General features: G+C 50.2%; 1 protein-coding gene across 3 annotated transcripts in view; it reads left to right on the top strand.

Moving 5' to 3' along the window:
- Nucleotides 1–24,075, top strand: part of BCO1 (beta-carotene oxygenase 1) — a 49,622-nt gene that overhangs the window by 18,534 nt on the left and 7,013 nt on the right. For 2 of the 3 annotated variants that reach the window (XM_045439835.1, XM_045439836.1), the window contains 6 exons: nucleotides 4,747–4,876; nucleotides 6,438–6,585; nucleotides 8,186–8,333; nucleotides 10,671–10,891; nucleotides 13,664–13,921; nucleotides 21,831–21,936. In XM_045439835.1, the coding sequence (XP_045295791.1) occupies nucleotides 4,747–4,876; nucleotides 6,438–6,585; nucleotides 8,186–8,333; nucleotides 10,671–10,891; nucleotides 13,664–13,921; nucleotides 21,831–21,936 (1,011 nt within the window). Of the gene's footprint in view, nucleotides 1–4,746; nucleotides 4,877–4,938; nucleotides 5,065–6,437; nucleotides 6,586–8,185; nucleotides 8,334–10,670; nucleotides 10,892–13,663; nucleotides 13,922–21,830; nucleotides 21,937–24,075 lie in introns of those variants that run through there. The other variant, XM_045439837.1, reaches the window with a different exon arrangement.

Raw genomic sequence — 24,075 nt, forward strand, 5'->3', positions numbered from 1 at the left:
AAAACCTAGCAAAGATTTGGGGCATCTGGGTGGCTCAGTTGGTTGAGGATCCAACTTCGGCTCAGGTCACGATCTCACGGTTCATGGGTTTGAGCCCCTCATCGGGCTCTCTGCTGACAACTCAGAACCTGGAGCCTGCTTTGGATCCTGTGTCTCCCTCTCTCTCTGCCCCGCCCCTGCTCATGCTCTCTCTCTCTCTCTCTCCTTCAAAATTAACATTAAAAAAAGAATAATAAAATAAAATGAAAACCTAACAAAGATTTAACTAAAGGAGGCAGAGTGCAGGAGAAACCAGACAGACAAAGGAGTGCTCTTTTTTGTTAAGTCTAAAATTGTTTGAAAATTAAAAATTTTTTATAAAGCAGGCATAGAGGAGAATGAACCCAAGTCTCCCTCAGCAGTACATTTGATACTTTTCTAATAAGAGGCAAGGTCATTGTCCCATGAGGATTCGAACATGTGAATTCCAAGAGCCAGCATCACCAAGGTTTAGGGACAAAAAGAGCTCTTGAGAACTTAACCTTTTCTGAAGAGGACTTTTTTGAATTATTATAGCCCTAAATTAGCTTTTTAGAAGTTTGCTTAAAATGGGGAGATATGTATATATATAAGATCCTACTCCCCACAGAATATCAAACTTGACCAGTTCTAGAAGATTCCAGGCAGGAGCACAGCTGTTTACTTGTGTCCCTTTAGAAAGAATGTGGCTAATTGGGGCTCAGCAGGGATCAGGGTGCTGGGGAATGTGCAGTGGCCTTTAATCTCAGCCTCAGAGTTGAGTGTCAGCCTTGAGCAACTCCAGAGACCCGTTCGTTTTCCTGTGGCCCCTGAGCCCTCGGTGCTCTGGGACTGGTTGTTTATATGAAATGGGCCTCCTGCTGACAGCCAGCCTGGATTCGATGTTTACATGTCAAGTGAGCATAATTCAGCATTTTAGGTGAAGCACCTTAGCTAGTGTCTGTGGGTGGCATACCTCAGAGAGAGCGACCAGTGAAGGACAGGCTGGCTCTGGGGGAGGCCAGGATGGCCCCGTAGCAGATTCTGTGTAACGCGTGACCAAAGGCCAATGTACGTGTGGCCTCACCAACCCCCAGCTGAGTCTTCCTGCCTCCAGGATTTTTTCTGGATAATTCAGAAGTTCAGCAGTCGTTACATGGCAAGTGCATGCTGTGTGCCAATGGGCCGAACTCCTTGTATCATTCCATCTCATTTCAAACAGCCAATCCCATCGGGGGAAGGGTTGGGTGATCCCGAATTTCCAGTTGAGAAAACTGAAGTTCAATGAGAGAAAGAGACTCACCCAGGGTCACACAGCCTGGACTGGGACTAAACATGAAGCCAAAGCCCTGCCCACTCTACCTGCTGCATTTCAATAGCATATGTAGCTTTTATTGAACACCTACTATGTGCTGCGTGCTTTCCAGGCCTTAAGTGTTATAGCAGCTCTGTAAGGAACATACCAAGATCGTCACATCAGAGCAGAGGAGACAGAGCCTTGCCTCTCACACAGGTCAAGTGCATGGATGGTGGATGACCAAGCAGAGTTGAATCCCCTCAGGGGTAGAGATTTGCCTGCCCTGCGCGCCCCCCGCTTCCTGGCCCACAGAGGTGTTTCCTGGGTAGTAGATGAACACGTGAACCCAGAGCTGGGTTAACCGAAAGCCCCAGCTCCCAACCATTCCTCTCTATTTCTTCCTGCTGCCCCAGAACAGAACTTTCCATCCTGAACTATCTCAGTGGTCTTTATTCACAGCAGCCACCTCTGAAAAGATGTTTGAGGACAGAATGGATGGTTATCTGCCCCTGGGCACACACCATTTACCTCCTGAAGACTGGGGAAAGAACTAGGAGGTCCTTCATGATCTCTTCCAATTTTATGAAGCCTACTGTCACCATTATTGTTATGTCCATCTAAGTGCACAGGTGGGAATCGTTACCACTGAGGTGGACACTCCCATCCTTTGGATACAATACAATCCTGAGAGTGAAGCTAGTCGAGGCCATCAGAGGGCGAGATAGTGGTTCTCTGGGTAGGGGGAAGCTGGTGACTGGACAAGATATGAGGGGCTTCCACGGAGGTTCTCGTTCTGTCAGTTAGGAGGTAGCTCATATGGGTAGGTTCATTTGGTGAGGCTTCATCAAGCCATGCAGTTACGGTAGCACATTTCTCTAAGTGTATTTTTAATAACAACCATCGGACAGAATGGTCAAACTGATGGTGGTGGCTGTGTCAGGATCTGAATCCAGCTTACCCCCTCACTAGCTGTGTGGCTTCAAGCAACGTACTTAATCTCTCTGTGCCTCGGTTTTAGGAATTGGAAATGGGTCTGCAGGGCCACGAGTGCCTTGGCTCTTTGTACTTCATTTGCTAAGAAATTTGAAACTTCCCTGCGTTGTTTAAATTTTGTCTCGCTGTTAATTAGCTAATGCCATTAGGTTGATTTTTTTTTTTTTTCCCCTTAAAGAACACGTTTCTAGTTGGTGTATTCTATACACTTCCACTGTTCTGAGAATTAAACCAGAAAATACACATAAAGTGTCCACACAGTTGGGGCGCCTGGGTGGCTCAGTTGGTTGAGCGTCCGACTTTGGCTCAGGTCATGATCTCGTGGTTTGTGGGTTCAAGCCCCACGTTGGTCTCTGTGCTGACAGCTCAGAGCCTGGAACCTGCTTCAGATTCTGTGTCTCCTTCTCTCTTTGCCCCTTCCCCACTTGTGCTCTGTCTCTCCCTGTCTCTCAAAAGTAAATAAACGTAAAAAAAAATTTTTTTTTTATGTCCACAGAGCACTTAGCACACCCATGCTCAATAAATGTTAGCTCTTAGCACGATTTCCTTTCTTGAATATAAAAAGTCACCGGACCAGAATTTCTTGGGAAGGTGTTCCCACGCCCATTACTCGCAGTGGATATGTGATGGGCATTTCTCGGAACAACTTTTTTTTATGGGAATGAAATGTCAGTATGACCTGCACCCTCCTTTTTTGCATATTATATATAATTGTACCAGCATTGGAAACCTACATTTGACTACAGCAAGGAATGTGTTCTTTAGGGTGGAAAAATCAACATGTCACTTGCTAATTAACAGCAAAATTAAATGAAAATTTAAAAACCCACAGGTTTCAAGTTGTCCAGCAAATGAAGTTCAGAGGCCTCCTGTAGCCCAGTAGGGTGCCATCCCTTGACCTCATCTCATTCCTGCTGCTCCCAAGCCCCTACCTCATGCTCAAGCCCATCTTGACTCAGCTCTTACAGGAGGTGGGCTGGCCTTTACACTACCAGGCCTGTGCTTTCACACTTTCCAGGAAGAGCGAATGGAAATGCCTTACTCCCTCTCCGACTTGCACCTCCCCAGTCTATTGTGGGCAAACAATTTTATTCATCTTCCAAGCGCTCTCTCGAGTGCTTCCCTCCTCCAGGAAGACTTTCCTGATCCGTCCGCTCCCAGGTGGGCCTCCTCAGCTCTCTCCTCTTTTCTCCCCCACCCCTGCTCCCCTTTGTCTCCCGGAAGGGACCTGTGAATATGTTACGGGTCAGCCTGCAAAGTAAAAGGGTCTTTGCAGATGTGACTAAGTTAAGGACCTTGAGTTGGGGAGTTTATCCTGGTAGGCTGGGTGTAATCACAAGGGAAAGAGGAGGGTCAGAGGGTAGAGTGATGTGACCACAAGCCAAGCAATGCAGGCAACTTCTAGAAGCTAGAAAAGCAAGAAAAGGATTCTCTGCTGACCCCTTGCTTTTTAGCCCGTAAGACCCATTTCAGCCTGTATCTTCCAAAATGGTAAGATAGCAACTTTGTGTTGTTGTAAGCCACGAAGTTTGTGGTAATTTGTTACAATAGCCATAGGAACCTAATACAGGTCTAGAACCATCCAGTACATTTTCAGGTTGGTCTTGATGAACTGGTCAAGAGTCCCTGCTTTAAAAAAAATTCTTTTAAATGTTTTTATTTTTGAGAGAGAGACAGAATGAGAGTGGCTTAGGGGCAGAGAGAGAGGGAGACACAGAATCCAAAGCAGGTTCCGGGCTTCAAGCTGTCAGCACAGAGCCCGATGCGGGGCTCGAACTCACAAACCATGTGATCATGATCTGAGCTGAAGTCGGACACTAAACCAACTGAGCCACCAAGGGTCCCCAAGAGTGCCTGATTTTATGTAGTGACTTAGATTTTCTCCAGTAACTGCATGAATTAGACATCCACACACGTACTGACCTGCTACACAGAATTGGGCCCTAGGTCACCCTCTGGTTGTAATAGGCATCAAATATTACTCCAGGGGCTAAAATGGCCAACGAAAGGCTTCCAGGGCTGAACCAGACCCTGGGAAAACCCAGACCCCAAGTATGAGGCCTTCTGAACCAGTCCTCCAAATCTGGACCTCCCTGGAGGGAAACCAGCATGGTAGAAGAAATGGTCAATGGGCCAGGTCAGCACCTCTTGGTTAGGTGACATTTGGCCGGGCAAGGGAATGTTCCTGTTCCCTGCCATGTAAAATGGAGCTCATCGGGATACTTACCCTGACATACAGTTGTGAGTCTCAAGTGAGAAAATGTGAGTCTCAAGTGAGAGCTTGCTGCAAATTCTCTTATATCCACACGTTAAAAGGGACTGCTTTACTGAACTCACCTCCCCTGTACCCCCCCCCCTCCCATAATACCCCTAGAATGGCTGAAATTGACCTTAAAACTCTGTAAAAGTGTCAGCCTGGGATGATTCTGCATCTTTTTTTTTTTTTTTTTTTTTTTCAGGTGAAGTCTATTACAGGAGCAAATACCTGAGAAGTGATACCTACAATGCCAACACCAAGGCCAACAGGATTGTGGTGTCAGAGTTTGGAACGATGGCCCATCCAGACCCCTGCAAAAACATATTTTCCAAGTAACTGTCCATTTTGAATCTGGCCATGCTTTCTGACATCCTTGGTGGTCAAAACAACCAGCATTCACTTCCCTGAGAGTCATCTTTAGGGTGCATGAAAACCATCTGACCGGGCTTTGACCGTCTATACTATGCAATTCTTGATCACTGAGAGCAAGAGGGGCAGTGAGCGTCTGACAGATGATTAGGTATTTTTTCCATATGGCTGGTAGGAGAGCAATTTGGAATTCTCTCTCAGAATCACAAACGTGTGTTCTCTTCAATCTAGAGATAATCTTGCTCACATCTGGAATGACAAACGTGCAATATTATTCACGGTTGCGTCATTTGTTGCGATGAGGAACTGAAAATAACCCCAAATGTTCATCGACAGAAGGGTAGTTAAATAAAAGTGAAAATATACAAGAAAATACCAGGCAGAAGTAAAAAAAAAAAGAATAAGGATGCTCTCTATGTACTCAATGGAAAAATTTCCAAGACACATTGTTGAGTGATGAGCGTGGGGGGGAATGAAGTATAAAAAGAGCATATAATATGTGGTGTAGTGTGCAAAAAAAGCAGGAAGAAATGTAGATTTATTTGTACTTATATGTGTCTAGGGAAACTCGTAGGTCTATGAGGAGGGAAATGGGCAAATGGGAGAAAGAGATATGGAAGAGTTTGTTGTTGTTGTTGTTGACTACATTTCAAATCATCTGAGCTCTGATGACTCTGAATGTGTCACACACTTGACAACTAAATTGTTGGCCAGGGAATCAGACCTGCTGTCCGTATCTCCTTCCTGATACTCTTCAGATCTAGGAGAGTTAGGAAATGTGTTAGTACGCTGGCCCAGAGACAGAAGATTGCTTCTCCTTTTCTGGAACTGACCTCATCTTTCCAGTTCCAGGATCCAGTGCTGGGGCTGGCACACAGCAAGCACTGACCTCAGGTTTGCAGGTGTGGGGAGGAACCAGGCAGGAACAGGGGAGGGGGAGGAAATGAATGCAAAACCAGCATCTGTGAGACATCTTTGCTGCTTCACTGCTTGCCAGTAGGGGGAGCACTAACCAATACATGGATCTCGGATCTTCTGATCAAACTAATGATGAGTTTTTAATCTCACAATTTGTTTGCTTTCCTTTAAAGAAAATAAAAGAAAACTAATTTCCTGGGCAAATTCAGAGGGTTCTCGTTCCTGCCAAAAGCAAGAGTTAGCTGTTTTTCCAGTCTTTGGGAGCCATTATGGATGGGTACATACGATTTCTGTAGAGCTTCTTAAAACACTTCAGAACAACCTACCAGCTCTTGATCTCTGTGGTGTGGGAGACCAATGGATTTTTGAGAGCCCAGGAGGGTTCAGTTGGTGGCCATCTTTTCCCCAGATGACTCATGTCTTAGCTAACTCAATGTGGTGGTATCTTTGGGCAACTTGATACCCAAGTCCTCCAGACTCCTCAAGTCTTTGAGACCCTGAAGTAGAGCATTTTAAATGGTAGGGAAACGAAAGCTATCTTATGCAGAACTTGCCAGCTGGGTAGACACAGCCAGTGATTTGCCATTGATCTGCTTTCCTCCACAGAGCTTTTTCCTACTTGTCCCATACCATCCCTGATTTCACAGACAACTGCCTGATAAACATCATGAAGTGTGGAGAAGACTTCTATGCGACCACAGAGACCAATTACATCAGGAAAATCAACCCACAGACTCTGGAAACCCTGGAGAAGGTACCAGTGAATGTATAACCAGCATCAGTTCCTGGTCTGTGAAAGGGACCTGAGTGGGGTCGTGTGACCTGCAGGAACTCACAGGAGCATCCCCTCCTCTAAAGCCATTGGATCTTGAGTTTCCCCAGCACAACACTTAGCACTAGATTCTAAGCTCCCTTAGGGTTGGGACTCTGTGGGTTCATCTTGTTTATTCTTAGGGTTACCAAAACAAAGTACCACGAACTAGGTGGATTAAAACAACAGAAATCTATCCTCTCACAGTTCTGGAGGCTGGAAGTCTGAAATCCGGGTGTCCGTGGAGCCATTCTCTCTCTCTCTCTCTCTCTCTCTCTCTCTCTCTCTCTCTCTCTCTCAAGGCTCTAGGGGAAGATTCTGGCATGCCTCTTCCAGCTGCTGGTGGCTGCCAGGAATCCTCAGTGCTCCTTGGCTTGTAGATGCATCACTCCAATCTCTTCTAGAGATACAAATCATTGGATTAGGGCCCACCTCCATCCAGAATGACCTCATTTTAACTTGATGACATCTACAAAGGCCCTGTTTCCAAATACGTTGAAGCCCTAACCCTTGGTAAATAGATCTTTTTGGAAGACACAATTCAGCCCATAACACTGTCCACCGTCTTGGCACTGACTGGGAAGTTTAATGGGAGTTGGAATGAACGATGGCACCAAAGTGCCCAGACTCTAGCAGCCCTACCTGGCGTTGGCCTGAAGAGGGAGGCCTTAGGCAGAGAGCAAGGGGATGGAAATAAATCCCCAAACAGATGCCTTTCCTGGGCAGAATCAAGTCAACATTTTCACGAAAATCAATAGACCCACTTTCTTCTCCAGCTGGCTGGCCAAAGCCTCATTGTCTCCTCAGTACATTTTAACGATCTGGTAAAGGGAGTGCTTTTCTTAGCTGCGAAGTTATGGCCAGCACCTTTGAAGCCGGGCAGCATAGGTCCAACCAACGTATGCTCTCCACAAAGCCTCAGAGAGGAAATACTAAGAGAGCATGAAGTATTGGTTGACTTCTGGCCGGAGGTTGTGCTATTCTTGGAGAGGAAAGGAGGACAGTTGTTCCCCCGGCCACACATTATTCTATGGCTGTGCCCTGTTGGGAGTGGGGGGGTCATTATGGAGCTCGTTAGTTGAGTTTCACTTCGACCAAGTGTTTTTATAACTCTCTGTTCCCAGAATAATCCTAGGAGAGAGGCCTGGAGATTTATGCCTCTGTGGCATGCAAAAGGGGAGAATTTAAATGACGTAACCAGAAAGACACAGAGCAGCGGCTAAGATTAGTGCTAAGGCTGCCTCTCTGCCTAGGTCATCACTCTGCGGCCAGGCAATCTGCCTCCATGCTGAGGACACCCAGGGGGCAGGGAAGAGCATACAGCTCACCAGCTCCCCTGCAGCCTCTCTGCTGTAGGAGGCTCCCCCTGAGGTCATATCAGGTTTCAAGAGTAAACATCCTCTTGAAAGGTGAAGTTGCCTTACCTTCAGACCAGGAGGTATGCAAACGTAGCCATCATCACTCCGAATCTAGAAGCAGCCAGCTTTTCATCATTTCACCCTCCCCACCTCCTTTTTAAAACCAGGTGTTTGTCATTTTGCAGGTGGATTATCGCAATTACGTGGCGGTAAATCTGGCAACATCGCATCCTCATTATGATGCGGCTGGAAATGTTCTTAATATGGGCACATCCATCATGGACAAGGGGAAGACAAAATATGTGATCTTTAAGATCCCTGCCACAGTACCAGGTAGGTCATTCTGGGGATATGATGAAACACAGATGTCAAGGGTGGCTCCTTCCAAAGAGTTCTGATTTTTATTGATGACCTGAGACTCAATCTGACACTTTCCTATATGGGTGATTCAGATGACCTTGAGTCTTTTTTCCTAAAGGAGAAAAGAGGTGTGGCTGGACTTCCTTTTGGAAGAAGTAAGTTCCTTTACTATTCTAACCTGTTTTTCTTTAGGCTCCAGTTTATTGATTCATTAATTTACCCATTATTCACCCACCATTTCCCTATCCATCCATCCATCCACCTATCAGTCATCATCCAACTGTCCGTCTGTCCATCCACGCACCCATCAAACATCCTTCCATCCATCCTTCCTTCCTTCCATTGGTATCTTTTAGTTTTCTCACAAAACTTTGTATGCCAAAGCTGTGCTGCCCACTCTCATCCCAGCCCCTGAAGCCAGGCTCCCAGTGTTGTTGTGGGGGCTCAGCCCTGCTTCAGACTGTCAGCCTTTCAGACCCCCACCCCATTCTCTGGGCCTTCTGAACCTTCTCCATTTAAGGCCGGGAATGTGGAGCAAAGCCCAGGCCCATTGTGATTGCATGTTCTCGAGGGAGGAGGCTCCTGGCCCTTCTTTGTCCAGGACCCTCCTGGGAACCACATCCAGGAAACCAGGCCCCCGAGGGTGGCTGCGCAGGACTCAGGAGACAGGGCAGAACTTACAAGTTTAGGGCAAGTGGCTTCTATGTGTGACCCCTGCTGGTGCCCTCCGTCATAGTCCTGTAGCACCTCCTGAGCTAATTACCAGGCTCCAGGCAGATGGGAGCCCCTACGGTCAGAGGGCACGATGAGTGTATTCTTGTTAAATGGAACTCCCATGAATTAAGCCAATAGAGGAATATAGAGCCCAGTCAGAATCCTAGAACGTCAGACCTAGGGGAGGTCTAGGCATTTGAGTTTAACGCCTTCTATTTCAAAGGAGGACGATGAGGCCCAGGGGGATCAGGTGACATGCCCACCACCACGCAGCTGACAGGAGTCCCCACATCTTGCCAGCAGCTCCTCTCTGATCGCCTGCTCCATGCCGGCGGCTTCCCTGGGATTTGCGCCCGCCTCCTGCCTCCCAGGCCAGGGTACTTTTCATCTTGGTCTGCTTTGTGCTCCGTTTGTTTTGTGAAGAAAAGAACCACCCCACAACCCCACAGCACCCCTCCCACCAGCCAGCTGTTTATGGTGTGCACAGGTGGCCACAAGAAAGGTGGGGACGCTTGCAGGTAACTCATTATAAATGAGCCCCAGGCCTGGGTGGGGAGACCTTTTGGCCCATGGTGACTCAGCCTTGCAGGAGAATAAGAGCTCGCTCGAGCTTGGGCTGCCCCATTATTGCATTCTGTTCTCTCTCTTCACTCTGGGAGTGTTGTTCTCGCTAATAACAGAGGAGGCAGCCCGGCTCAGCGGGGGGCCGGGTCTTCTTGGCTTAACCTTGTGCCTTTGGCCATAATGACGGGCCCATTCCATCGCACCTCACTTTCCCATCTGTAAAATGGGAATCCTACAGCCTGCTTGGATCATCACAAGGTATATAGCAGCCCCACATCACAACGGGTACTTAGTCTCCCAGGTGTTTGGGAATGGGCAGTGCCGAAAGAAGTTCATGGAAACCCTACGAAATATGTATCAGATGATGGTCCCCGGCAAAAAGCAAAGTTGAAGCCTGGGAAGCTGCCCTATCCCTCAGGCGCTGTAATAGAAATGCAGACCCTCAGGCCCCAGCCCCATCTACTGGGTCAAACTCCACACTTTATCACAATCCCGGATAATCTGTGTGCACGAGAGGCATTGTTCCAGGGTAGGGACTGACAAGCTTTTTCTGTAGAGGGTCCAAGAGTAAATACCTGACGCTGTGCAGCTGTGTGGTCTCTGTCACAACGACTGAAACAACGCCGTTGCAGTTCCAAAGCAAGAGCAGCCTCAGACCCTGTGAAAGAAGGGAGTGTGTCTGTGTTCCAAAGAAACCTTGATGCTAGAAGCAGCTGGAGGCTGGGCTTAGCCCCCAGGCTGCGCTGCGGGCCGTGGCCCAGAAGCCTAGCTCTGTGGCTCAGTGTTTGCAGATTGTAGCACTGGGTCTCACAGAGCAGGAGAGGCGGGTAGGCCCTGGTGAGAAGCCCTAACCCCCGACCAGAGCCCCTGCGTCAGTCAGACAGCAACCCCTTCATCGGTTTACTTGTTGGCTCTTACCCAAAGGCTCTTCTTAGTGACCAGGTCAGTTTGAAAGGCTCAGCTGCAGGTGATCGTGGCGTTGTCTGGGGGCAGCTAGGCCCCGCACTGCTCCTCAGGCTTACCTTTCTCTAGAGGACACGAAGGGGAAGAACCCGTTGAAGCACACAGAGGTGTTCGGTTCCATCACCTCCCGCTCGCTCCTCTCCCCGAGCTATTACCACAGCTTCGGAGTCACCGAGAACTACATCGTTTTCCTCGAGCAGCCTTTCAAGCTGGACGTCCTCAAGATGTCAACTGCGTACATCCGGGGAGTGAACTGGGCTTCCTGCCTGGCTTTCCACAGGGAGGACCAGGTAAGGCCTGGACAAGACCCCCAGCCCCCACTGGGTCGGCTGAGCCCGCAACATCAGGATGGCTAGAATGGGGTATCCCGGGAAGCAGGCTGAGATGGAGGTTAGCATGCAGGGGGTTTCCAAGGGAGGGAGGAAGTGAGCTACCTGGCAGTCTCCCCGGAAGCATCAGCCACGCTTCCAGAGAGTTCTGAAGCTGGATGGTCCTGCAGAGTGGTCTTGAGTTAGGGCAAGACAGTCAAGTCCCAAGTCACTGAGTCAGTAGAGTGGACTGTCCCTGGGTGAGTGTGTGCCCTTGGGCAAGCCGGCTCTCATCAGCCAGGCGGCCCCCTCAGCCGAGGGCCACTCCTCAGTCCTGACCCATGTCCGGGCTCCTTGCAGCTTCCACTGTCCATGGACGAGGCCCTTTCAGCATCCTGCAGCCACTATACAATGTCAGGGAAGCAGAGCCAGAGAGGATTTAGACATCGTAATGATAGAGCGTTCCACCAGTGGTAAACAGAAACAGCTTCCATTCAGGCACACGTGCGTGCTCAAAGCATGGATGTGTGCACACGTGTGTGTCTGCACTTGTGTATATGCAGGCCTGTATATATGGATGTCTGCATATGTGTGTACATTTGTATGTGTATGAATATATCTATGCATGGATATGTGTGTGTACTTACTTCCTGTTGAAATAAGTGAACTTTTACTTGTGATAAATATCCAGTAATTCTTAGTGTCCTCTATTCAAACAATACCCAAGTATAGAAAGCAACGTATCAAGTCCCTTCTCCCCCCACTCACAGCCAGTGCCCTCTCCAGAGGGAACCACCACAATGCTCTGACATCCCTCTCCCCTTTCTGCCCATTATGGACGTCTTTATGTACCTATGCAACTATGCATCCTGTTTGCGGCTGGCCACCTCTTTAAAACCTGTCCTTTTCCACGAGGAGAGTGAGGTCCCTCCTCTGCTCAGAGCCTTCTAATGTGTTCCCACCTTCCTCAGAATAAGATCCAAGACTTCACTGACCAGCCTGCAAATCCTCACATGGCTACATCCCAACGACTGGCTTCCTGCTCACCCAGCCTCCCTCTTGGTCCTCCTGTATCTCAAACCAGCCTAACACATTCCTGCCTCAGGGCCTTTGCATTTCCTGTCCCTTCCACCTGGAATATCCTTCCCCAGATCGCTTCCTTCCTCAGAGTCCAGATTCCTGAGGCCTTCCGTGATGAACCAATCTGTAACAGACCCCACTCCAGGCTTTCTCCATCCCCTACCCGGCTTCATTTTTCTCAGTGGTGCTCATTGTCCTTGGCACCTTACTTGACCATTGACTGCTGGCCTTCCCCCCCCCCCCCCCCCCCCCACTGGAATAGAAGCTCCATGAAGGCAGGGACTTGCTTTTATTCTCTTTTTACTGAAAAAGTGTCTCCTATGTCACAGACCCTCTCTCTCTATTTTTGGAATGAACAGTGGGCCAAGGGGGCCAGCAGGGAAGCTAGCGGTAGTCGGGTTTTCTCTTCAGCCCCTGGAAATCCCGTGGCCCTCAGAGAATCCCACAGTGGGAAGACCGAGCCCCCAGAGGCAGGGCAGAAAGCCCCGGGAAGGGTTGTTTTAGAATGCATTTAGAAGAGAGCTTTCTGAGGTGCTTGGGGGGCTCAGTCAGTTAAGCATCCGACTTCGGCTCAAGTCATGACTTGATCTCGTGGTTCGTGGCTTCGAGCCCCACATCAGGCTCTATGCTGACGGCTCAGAGCCTAGAGCCTGCTCTGGGTTCTGTGTCTCCCTCTCTCTCTGTCCCTCCCCTGCTCATGTTCCGTCTCTCAAAAACAAATAAACGTTAAAAAAAATGTTTTCAGAAGAGAGCTTTCTTAAAAGCTCCTGTGCCTGACCCCAGGAATTGGGGTCATGGAGAAGAAAAGAGCTAAAATAATTACCTCTGTAGTCACCTGCCCGTTCCAACCCCCTGCCCGTAGGCTGTCAAAGCCTTCTTCTTCTGCACTCCCACTTAATGTTCAAAGCTAGATTCTGGGGAAGGAGAGAAAGAGGTGGATACGCTGGGAGGAGGTGACCAGGGAACAGCCTGGAGCAGTCCCGCCCTGCCTTTCGGAAGGAGGGTGGCTGGGCCAAAGCTGCCAGAAGGAAGAACCCCCACACATACTTTGGATTAGGCAAGTGGGGCTGCAGATATGGCTAATTACCACCCAGAGTGATACCACCTCATGACAGCCGGAGGTGTGTGCAGATACCCGTGGGGGCTCCTTCACCAGAACGGTCTCTCCCGCTGCAGCCCCCGGGATAAAGGAGGTTGCTGTGACAAGCTGGCAAACCAGGAGGTCGGGAGAGGGGCCCCCGAAGGGCTGGTGTGGTTTTAGGGGATCCAGCTGTGGCTGGAACCCGGGGAGGGCTAGAGGACTGGCCAGTTCTCCCCAGCTTGGCCATTTGTTGCCAGGGAGCTGGGTCGTTGCCACCCACCTGGAGTCCCAGTCAAGTGAAGGGGGTGGGGAGGGGGCAGCGCACCCCCGGGACTCCTCCAGGCAGTCCTCCTGGTGGTGCAGAGGCTCCAGCGGCAAAGCTTCCCTCCGATCCATCTGAAAGAGGTGATCACAGACGTGTAACGGCAGGCAGCTCCCATGTCCTCAGCTTCTGCGTGGCCAGAGCTCTGGGACAGGGGACATTTCAGGGTCACGAGCTAGTGGAGGGCAGGGCCGCATCCCGTCCCGTACCCGATGCCACAGCGCCAGGCCAGCAGAGGGAAGGCTGACCCTGGATGCGCGTCTTCTTTCAGACTTACATTCACATCGTCGACCAAAGGACTGGGAAGCCCGTGCCGACCAAGTTTTACACGGACCCCATGGTGGTGTTTCATCACGTCAACGCCTACGAAGAGGACGGCTGCCTTGTGTTTGACGTCATCGCCTACGAGGACGGCAGCCTTTATCAGCTCTTCTACTTGGCCAACCTGAACCAGGACTTGGAGGAGAACTCCAGGCTTACCTCCATTCCCACCCTCCGGAGGTTCGCCGTGCCCCTCGACGTGGACAAGGTAATGGGCGGGACGGGCGCCCATTTCATTCCTGGGGCGTCGTGAGCCCAAGTGGGCAGTTACTTTGGCGTCGGCTTGATTGACATTGAAATCCAAAGTGAGCTGTTCTTAAAGATATCTTTTCATTGTTTCTCCAAGAATGATACGTATTTATAGCAGAAGCCTTAGAAAATAAAGATTAGGGAGGGGTACCTGGGTGGCTCAGTTGGTTAAGTGTCCGGAGCCTGGTTGGGTTTCTCTCTCTCTCTCCCTCTCTCTCTGCCCCTCCCCAACTTGTGCCTGTGCGCGCTCGCTGTCTCCCTCCCTCCCCCCTTCCCTCTCTGCCCTCAAAATAAGTTAAAAAAAAAACTTAAAATATAGATTAGATAAAAAGGAAACAAACCCACAGACCTACTGTAGATATATTTGTATTCCTCCAAAGTCTCTCTCTCACTAGACAGACATATTGGTACATCTGTCGATGTATCTGTGTATATGTAGATCTAACACACGTGCACATGAATATGTCTCTCGATAAAGCAGTTAAAAATTCTGTGTAGTATGACTTCTCTAAAATTTAGAAATATATACGTATATTTTATATATTGCTTAATTTTAGAGGAGATCGCAGAATTCTCAATAGACTTATGGAGATAGAATTTCACATAGCATCCACCCGTTTCACTCATTTAAAGTGTACAATTCAGTTGCCTTTAGTATCTTTACAGAGTTGTGTGACCATCACGACGATGGATTTTAAAACATTTTCATGACCCTGGAAGGGAACCTTGCACCCCTTAACCCACGCCCCTCCCCCAGCTCTAGGTAACCACTAATCCCCTTCCTCTCTCTGAGGATCTGCCTGTTGGAGACACGTCATGTACGTGGACCCATGCGCCAGGTGGCCCCCTGCGGCTGGCTGCCCTCCCTCCGCACGGTGTTTCCGAGGTCCGTCTCTGTTGCAGCGTTTATCAGCCCTTCCTTCCTTTTCACGGAGGATTATGTGCATACTGTTGTGTGTGCGACTGTTTTCACTTCTACGTGTATCTAAACATCTCCCCATGACATTAAATATTCTTCTGCAACATCATTTTAAATATTCGTGTGACGGTCCCAGGCCAGGATTCGTCACTATTCACTCACCTAATGCCCTGCTATTGAATCGTCCGCGTCTTGCATTAAAAATGACCACGAGGCCAGACATTATCTTCAATTAGGGTGATGCTCCCAGAGGCTACAGAGACTTCTGGCTCCAGAACTCACTGACTTCATGACTTAATTAATTTAAATGAAAGCAAATCCAATTCACCTCGATTTTGGTGGCTCCTATTACTAAATGCACTGTATGTGCTGGGTACTTTGCTAGGCGTTTTATTTTCCTTGCCTCACTTAATGAGCAAAACAACCTATGGAAGAGGTCCTCATGTTAGCCTCATTTTACAGATGGAGAAACCGAGGCCCAGAGAGGTTCAGGAACATGCCCCAAGTGGCAGAGCCATGATTGGCACCTGTCTCTCCGTGCAAACTCATAGCTGGTAAAGGTGAAACTCTCCTGCTCTCCCCAGCAGGCCTAACACCTGGAAAGAGCCCGGACGGGTCCCCCTCTGCAGGCCTGGGAAATGGAAGACACTCCGACAGAAGGCCCGGGGAGCCTCCTCCCACCTCACTGCCGGGCTCCAGTCAGTCAGTGGGGCCTGCGTGTGCACCCAGGTTTCTCTGGTCCCAGAGTCGGGGTTCTTTCCTGTCTTGTCGGCATTTCCCCATCTGCCGTCATTGGTTTATCTCTGTCCTGATTTTCATTTTTACCACCTCAATTTAACCCTTAAAAAATCGTGTTTTGTTTTCACCATCTCCCTCTTGAGAGGTAACCCGTCGCTAGTCACTGGAAAGAGAGCATCGCTCACTGCAATCGGAAGACAAGCCGGGGGAAGCAGTGGCAATAAAGCAGAGGTCTTACTCTCTGGTCGGATAACCGCGGCTTGCCAAGACTTCACCTCTTTGTGGAGAAGAAAGTGCTAAGAGTACTAGGTGTTAAAGAGCTAATGGCACCTGACTCAGACTCTCCTTGACCCAGTCGGAAAGATCGGGAAGAGAAAAAGGAGTGAACTTTCTCCTCACGGGGCTCAGGGCTGTTGAGTGAGTGGCCACATTCCATGAAGTCGTCACATGGGCTCCTGGCCTCTGCCGTCTCCACTGTGGGCAGCCCCGCAGGGCCAAGCAGGGCCAGTCTTGGTGTCCTGGTTCCGGGAAGCAGTGGTGGGAGGTGGTGTCACAGAGCACACAGGTGCACATCCCGAGGCCCGGCCCTGCCTCACGCCGACCTCAGCCTGGGGATGAAACCTGGACAGGAAACGCTCCCTCCCACTGCCCACACACCGAGGATTTTATAGCCTTTTATCGTGCTTGAAAAATGATTTGCCTCCTTGGAACCAAGCTAAGAAGTTCAGCACGTAGAGTTTGAAAAGCCACCGTGTGAACCATCTACTGCTTTGAAACCAGCCAAGAAGAGTGAGCCCTGGGCAGGGTAGCTCTGGCCACGCATTTTAATTGCTATTTATTGTCCCTTAAAAAGGCTCCTTGCTTCACTTTCAAGTTGCCCTGCCTGCGTATTGAAATCGGAAAGTCGAGCACATGCCCGTGGCAGACATGTCCCGGTCTGGCAGCTCCAATTCCATTCTACCCAAAGGCTTATTAGGACGGACCGAAGGAGATACCACCTGCCTCCGGCACCCTTCAGTCTGGGGCCATTGCTCATGGCTGTCCCCCTGCCTGAAACCCTGTCCTACTCGGATCAGGCCTCTGCTCCTGACTTGGCTGCAGGTTGGACTCACCTGGGGGGTTCTGAGACCACACCTGGGCGGACCCCGGTGTAGACCAGTGAAGGCAGAAGCTCTGGGTGGAGGTGGGGGACCTGGAAGGGCGGGGGGGGGGAAGGGGGGGCGAGGGCATGGTCTCAGCCCACAGAGGCTTTCAATTTGCAACCAGGGAGAACCAACCTCAGTCTGGCAAATTCCTGTTAGCCCTACAGGTGTCAGGGTCATTGCTCCCCTCAGAGGACCTCGTACGTGCCAATGGCACTTACAGCTCCTGCTGAACCCTTGTCCCCGGCAAGGGAGCTTGTTCAGTCACCGGACCCGTGAAGCTCTGAGAGCCAGAGCCCGTCCTCCTGTCAGCTGATTGTCCCACGCACGTCACAGGGCCTGGCCCTTGGAGGGTCCTCATTAAGCTTTTAACCACTTTAACTCGATGAACGCATGACGTGCGGATGAGAAATGAGTGGGTCTCTGAAAGGACGCGGGTCTGTCTTTAACATTGGGAACATTTCCCAGTGGCAAGTGCTCTGCACAGAGAATGGGCAAGAGTGAAGTATACTTAAAAGTCTGGGATGTCCCGGCTGCCCCAGATTCTCTTGCGTTTGGGCCAGCTGGGGTCAGAGGAAGGTGGGGCCCCTTGGCACGGTGGCCTGTTTTTGTAGGGCGGTGCAGGGGTTGTCCCAGGCGGGGCCGGGCTGGGAGGGGCGTGGGCGCGTACAGACAGCTCTGTGGCCGCCCTGCGCGTCCAGCGGGGCTCCAGGGGGCTGCCTCCAGGGGGGTTCGTGAGCACTAGCCTTCCCTTCCGACAGCTATCCTTGCGTCAGCCGCCACCGTGGGAGGAGGCGTTGTGGACCTACGAGGGGTGGCTTCCACTCCTGGCTCAGTAGTTTGGGTTTTTGTCTTGATCCTAAATGTGAAAACAAAGACCGCCCCGCTCCCCCACCTCAAAAGCTGCCATTTATTGAGAGCTCATTATCTGCCGGGACCTGTGTTAGATGTCGTTTTTGCTTTTAGGCCCCGGCAAGAGGGGCCCCCCTGCTCTGGCCTGGGCATTTGGGGGGCCCTAATCCAGACTTTGTCTGGCAGTGTCCCTCCTTCACAGAGCGGGGGGTTCTTCGGGCCAAGGGGCCATGCCCACCCAGTCAGATGCCTTCCCCTTCCCCAGCCACAAACCAGCTACCTGGGATCCATGAATTCCCTCCCCCAAAAGCCCCAACACTGCTTCCAGCACCTGCCTCTGTCTTCCTAAAGGCAGGCCGTGCCCCTGGTGTACAGGCCTCAGACCCACAAGGTGGCCAGAATTCGGCTCTTGGCTTTGGTCATGCTGGCTGGGGCTTTTGTGCAGTGGGAAGAAAGGGGGACAGGGACAAAGAACCCGGGCCCAGAGGCTGGCCCTTGTCTGCCACCCTATTCTGGCTCAGAACTCAAGGAGTCCTAGAATTCCAAATTCACACATCCTTCCAGACCAGCACTATGCAAGAGTCCACTGCGGCCATGACACATTCTCTGTCTATCTGAGGCAGTAGCCACGAGACACGTGTGCCATTGAAATGTGCCTTGTGCAGCTGAGGAACAGGATGTGTAATTGTTCTTAAGTTTAAGTAAAATGTAAATAGCCACATGTGGTTAGCGGTTGCCCTATCGGACAGCGCACTTCTGCGTTATGAAGGTCTGTGTATCGAGGAGGGGGAGAAAATGGTATCTCATGTAACAGTTTGCTCAACGCATTTAGACATAGGGTACGTGGGGTCTCCGCTCTACTTCTTGGTCCTGAAAATTTGTGGAACTGTTAAATGCTTTGCAAGCCTCTCATCTAATCAGTAGGACACCCCTCTGAGTTGCTTGCTATCCCCATGACTACGGATGAGAGAGAAAGTAACTTGCCCAACATTGCAGAAATATCCGTGGGATTTTGAGCTGGGATTTGAATGCGTGTCTCTGTGGTTCCAAGTTACTAACTACAATGTGCCTGGCCCTGGCCCAGGTGTTTTCATCACCATTGTTTAATTGTAACTAGTCTTCAGCTGCAGGTCAAAGCAACCTCACTTGTGCTCACCACCCATTCAAAAAGTTACGAATCGCCCCCATATTTTACAAACTACGGAACAGCCTCAGGGAGGCCTGGGGGCTGAGGGTGGGCTGGGGGGGCGGGGAGGCTGCTCAAGTTCACACAGAAAGCCAGAGAGCCAGATTTCACACACAGGGCGTCCGACCCCCAAGGCCACTGTTTCGGGGAATTACCGAGATGGCTGCTTCGCACAGAGTTGCCTCGAGTTGGGGGATTTCAAAACAAACCTGTAGGATTTTGTTGAATTTTGGCTGGAAAGCTGTTTCTTCCCAAAGCTGAGCACGCTGGCCACAAAAAGCAGCTGAGTCACGTTGGTGACTGCTATGTGGAAAAATTCAGTTTATCCCTCAACCAGTCTGACCAGTTTCAGGCCAGAATTATAAGTCTCTGCAGACCGACTCCCCGAGACACAAGCCCAGGGCATGCACAACAGGCCTGTTGCTGTTGGGTGACGACAAGGCACCAGGCAGAGCCTCTGCCGATTTGTGGCTCGATGCAGGAGGAGGCATTCCAGAACTTCAGTTTACAAGACAGCACCGAGGTGCCGGGTGCCGGGTGCCGGGCGGGACTTTTTCACGCATTTCATCTCCTTGAATTCCTGCAGCCACCCTGTGAAGCGCCTGTTTTGCACCTTGACAGTGGAAGGAAAAGCTTACTGAGTTTTGCATCCACTCCGTTCATCCAGCAGTTCCTTCCTGGGAGCTGTGCCTTGGCGACATTGCGGATTGAGTGGTCAAGGGAGGGGATGTTTTGAGCAGAGACCTGCAGGATGGGAAGGGACTGGCCTCAGGGCCTTTGTACCTGCTTTGCCCTACTGCCTGCAGTGCTCTTGCTTTGGAGCGAAAGACTTGCAGTGTGAAGGGCCCAAACTCTTCTTCCCTCTGTGGCCTTGGACAAATCACCTTCCTTCTCCGGGCCTGCTTCCTCTTCTGTAAGTTGAGGGGTTGAACTAAGCAAATCTCAAAGGGCCCCTGCAGCCAGGCTGCTATAGGGTGCAGCACCTTAGCATCCCCTTCCCGGCAAAAAGCTGCTATCACTCAAACAGGTTTCATTTAATTATAAAATCCCATTTTGGAAAATTTGGGAAGTGGAGAAAAGTTTAAATGAGGAGAAGTCAGCCATAACAATAACTCTCACCCTGTAGACTCCGTGAAGGCAGGGACTGCGTCTTGCTTCTCCTCCGTCGTCTGACCTGCGCTCGCCCCCAGTGGTATAGTGAGTAATACAATAACAACAACGGTAATAATAAAACAATGATGGTGTTATCAGCTTGCAACTAGCATTTGTTTAGCACTGTTAACCAGACCCTCCTGTAAACCGTTTTCAGGGATTATTTTATTCAACCTGCACAATAACTTAGAGACACATATACACTCTTTATATACACTCTTTATGCATATACACATCTGCTGTACCTCACTATAAAGATGAGGCAGCGGCTTCCCAGGTACTAAGTAACTTGCTCAAGTGCCCATAGCTCCTACGTAGGGAAATGGGGAGTAGTAGAAGCTCAATAAAGAATCGATTGTTTTCAATCCCTCTCCTGGATTACAAACACGACGGGTAAGACCCTAAACAAAGTCTGATTGTAAATTGAGACCAAGGAATGTCCTTGGTCGATCTTTGACTCCCAAGTAATGATGATTGCCTATTTGTTTTCATTTCAGGAGTGGTTTTCATAGGAGAAAGTTCTGAAAATACAGGGAAGTGTGGAAAAAGGAAGTCCCCATAATTCCACTGCCTGCTGTCTTGTTAGTATTTGGTGTATTTCCCCCAGGCTCTTATCAGTGTCATTTTTTTTTTTTTTTTGACCTCATTGAGCTCAGGCTGCGTATACAATTTACTCTGCTGAAGTTCTCAGTACTCTCTCATGAGCATTTCCCATGTTATTATGAACTCTTTATAAACATCCTTTTAATGACTGATGCAGCCTTGTACAGGTGAATCACCTAGTATTTAAAAAGTGAGGACCTACTAGCACGTTAGTTTTACCTGTGAAAGATAATGTAGCCCAGAGTAGTAGAAAAGAGCCAGGAGTTTAGGGACCCTCATCCCACCACCTCCCAGCTACACCCTCTCAGAGAATGGGAATAATACTGATAAAACAGGGGCGCCTGGGTGGCTCAGTCGGTTAAGCGTCAAACTCTTGATGTGAGCTCAGGTCACGATCCCATGGGTCCATGAGATCGAGCCCCATGCTGGGCTCTGTGCTGACATGGTGGATCCTGCTTGGGATTCTTTCTCTCCCTCTCTCTCTGCTCTTCCCCATTGTGCATGTGTGTTCGCTCTCCCTCCTTCCCCCCCGCCCTCTCTCTCTCTCTCAAAATATACGTTAAAAAAAAAAAAAGAATGCCAATAATATAATAGCTGCTTCCTGTGGTTTACATGAGGCCAGAAGAAGATGACATCCTCTAGGGGCACCTGGCTAGCTCAGTTGGTTGAGCAACTTCAGCCCAGGTCATGATCTCGTGGTTCACAAGTTTGAGCCCCGCGTCGGGCTCTGTGTTGACAGCTCGGAGCCTGGAGCCTGCTTCGGATTCTGTGTCTCCCCCTCTCTCTGCCCCTCCCCAGCTTGCGTGCTCTCTCACGCTCTCAAAAATAATTAAAAACATTAAAACATTTTTTTTGAAAGATGACATCCTCTAAAGCACTTTTTTTTTTTTTTCAACGTTTATTTATTTTTGGGACAGAGCGAGACAGAACATGAACGGGGGAGGGGCAGAGAGAGAGGGAGACACAGAATCGGAAACAGGCTCCAGGCTCTGAGCCGTCAGCCCAGAGCCTGACGCGGGGCTCGAACTCACGGACCGCGAGATCATGACCTGGCTGAAGTCGGACGCTTAACCGACTGCGCCACCCAGGCGCCCCAGCACTTTTTTTTTTTAATGCTATGAGTTTATTTATTTACTTTGAGAGAGAGAAGGAGAGAGGATGAGAGAAAATCCCAAGCAGGCTCCCCTAAACCACTTTGTTAAACATACATGGTATAGCACTTGTTGGCTCTGGGGAACAAGTGGTCGATTTTTTTCTTGAAAACTGATTCTTTCAGAATGCAGCAGTGGGATCAAATGTAGTCAGACTGGCATCCACAACGGCAAGAGCCCTGAAGGAAAAAGATGACCGAGTCTACTGCCTGCCGGAGCTGCTTTATGAAGGTAAAATGCCTCCCTTCCAGATGCTTAGGGAAGGAGCAGGACCTCAGGAATCCCCCGAGGCCTCTCAGTACCTCCTTCTGATGCCGAAGAGCTGTGCGTGGTCACGGGGCAAACGGAAAGGCTCTTGGGGTGCCCCGGTAGGAAGCATCTGGGGACAGTTCTCTTTCGTGTAGCTTCAAACGCCTCCCAGGAGGGCCCTGGGGGTGGGGGTGCTCATTGGATGATTTCACAGCTGGCCTCTGTAAATGCTCCAATTTGTCAAAGGCTGACTTACTGAAGATGGACAGCTTGTTTTTGCATTTCTGCTTGTACCCCTTGAAAATACCCTGCGGGACAGGGGCCATCAGCCCCATTTTATGGAGGAGAAAATGGCTCAGAGAGGCTGGGCTCGGCACAGCGTGTAAACCGCTCCCATAAAAGTCGTACCCGTAAGGGCAGGTCTTCTCAACCTGGGCACCCCTGACAATGGGTCATTCTCTGTGACGGGGGCCATCCTGGGCGCTAGGATGTAGAGCAGCGTCCCTGGCCTTGACCCACCAGATGCCTGTAGCACCTGCACCCTGAATTGGCGCGACCAAAAACACGTCCAGACATCGCCAACGTCCCTGGGGGCACCATCACCCTGACTGAGAACCGCTGCCCTAGGAGCCTATGAGGCAGGGACCGTGTTCCTGTGCTCAGTGGATCACCAGCACGTGACAAAAGCGTGACTTAGAGGGGGAGGTCTGTGCTCAACACGGGCAAGGAACGAGGGTGCTAGAGGGTGGCAGGGCGCAGTTCTGCCTTGCTCTCCACCTCAGCTGCCCCCTACCACGTTCAGGCATCTGGAGGGACACCGTCCTGGGGACTTTGTTAGGATGACCCCAGCTTTGCCCATAAGAACCCCTGCTGTAAACGGCATCTTGTGGATGCTTGAACAGGCTCTGTGTGGGGCCCCCACCGCTGGGAGTCATCTTTAGAAGTGAATGTATAGATCTTGGTCCCAATTCTTAAGGCATTAACCCCCATCTCTGCTCACCCGCCACATGGCATGGGCAGACGGAGGCTTAAAACGTTCTGGGTCTTTTTGCATCTGAGAAGAGAATTCTCGCTTATTGTGGCAAACTTGGGCAATGCTGAGAAGCATGGCAATAGACAGCTCCCTCGTAATCCCTCCGTCCATGGCAACCCTTTGGAAATCCCCATTGTCTTTCTGTCGGGTGTGGGTTCCTTGGCATATGCCAGCCCTCTTCTAGGGCTCCCCACACATCGCCTCATCTCACCCCGAGAGTCTCATCCTGTTGTCCTTGACGTTACATGAGTTCGCGTCCGTGAAGCGCTTCACCGAGAACCTGGCCCCTAGTGAGAGTCCAGCACAAAGTAGAAGTTACCAGAACAATCCTGGGAGGCAGGTGTTGGCACGTGTTATTCTTGTTTTAGAGCTGAGGGTGGCAAAGGTGAGGATAATTCAGTAACCTGCCACAGATAGGCAGCAGAGTCAGGATCTGAACCCAGGTCTCTCAGACTCCAAAGCCCTTACCCTCTGGATCTATAGTTTTACAAAATGCATACCATACCATCCAGGATATTTAGAAATGGCTTCTTCCGTTTAATGGATATAGCCTGAGAACTTCCCTACATTCTGAAGATTCTTCAAGAGCGTGGCTTCAATAGCCTCACGAAATTCGCAGGGATGAATCATATTTTACGTAACCAAGTCATTTACAGGGTGGAGATTGGGGGGGCGGGGTGCGATCCTAGACCAGGTTTGAGGCCCAGGAGCACCACGGGAAGTCTGGGGCCAACTGTGGGCATCTTTTTCTGATTTCTGTATGTGGGTGGTCCCTCTTCACATTCACCAGGACATCTCTTGGAACTCTCCCGACTACTTGCCTGTGGGACTGGACATCTTCCCACCTCTCCCAGCCATGCAGGGGCACGAGAGCCTGATAACTGATGCTCCCCGCCTGCTTCCTCTTTTCCCAGACATTATATTTTCACCAGCAGTTGGCTCCAGCTGCCTGGGATATTTCATACAGAGGGGACTTTCATCCCAGCACTTAGAGATTCAAGGGCTCCTGGTGGCTCAGTCGGTTAAGTGACTTCAGCTCAGGTCATGATCTCATGGTTCGTGGGTTCGAGCCCTGCATCGGGCTCTAT

The sequence above is a fragment of the Leopardus geoffroyi genome, chromosome E2, assembly GCF_018350155.1.
Source record: "Leopardus geoffroyi isolate Oge1 chromosome E2, O.geoffroyi_Oge1_pat1.0, whole genome shotgun sequence".
NCBI lineage: Eukaryota > Metazoa > Chordata > Mammalia > Carnivora > Felidae > Leopardus > Leopardus geoffroyi.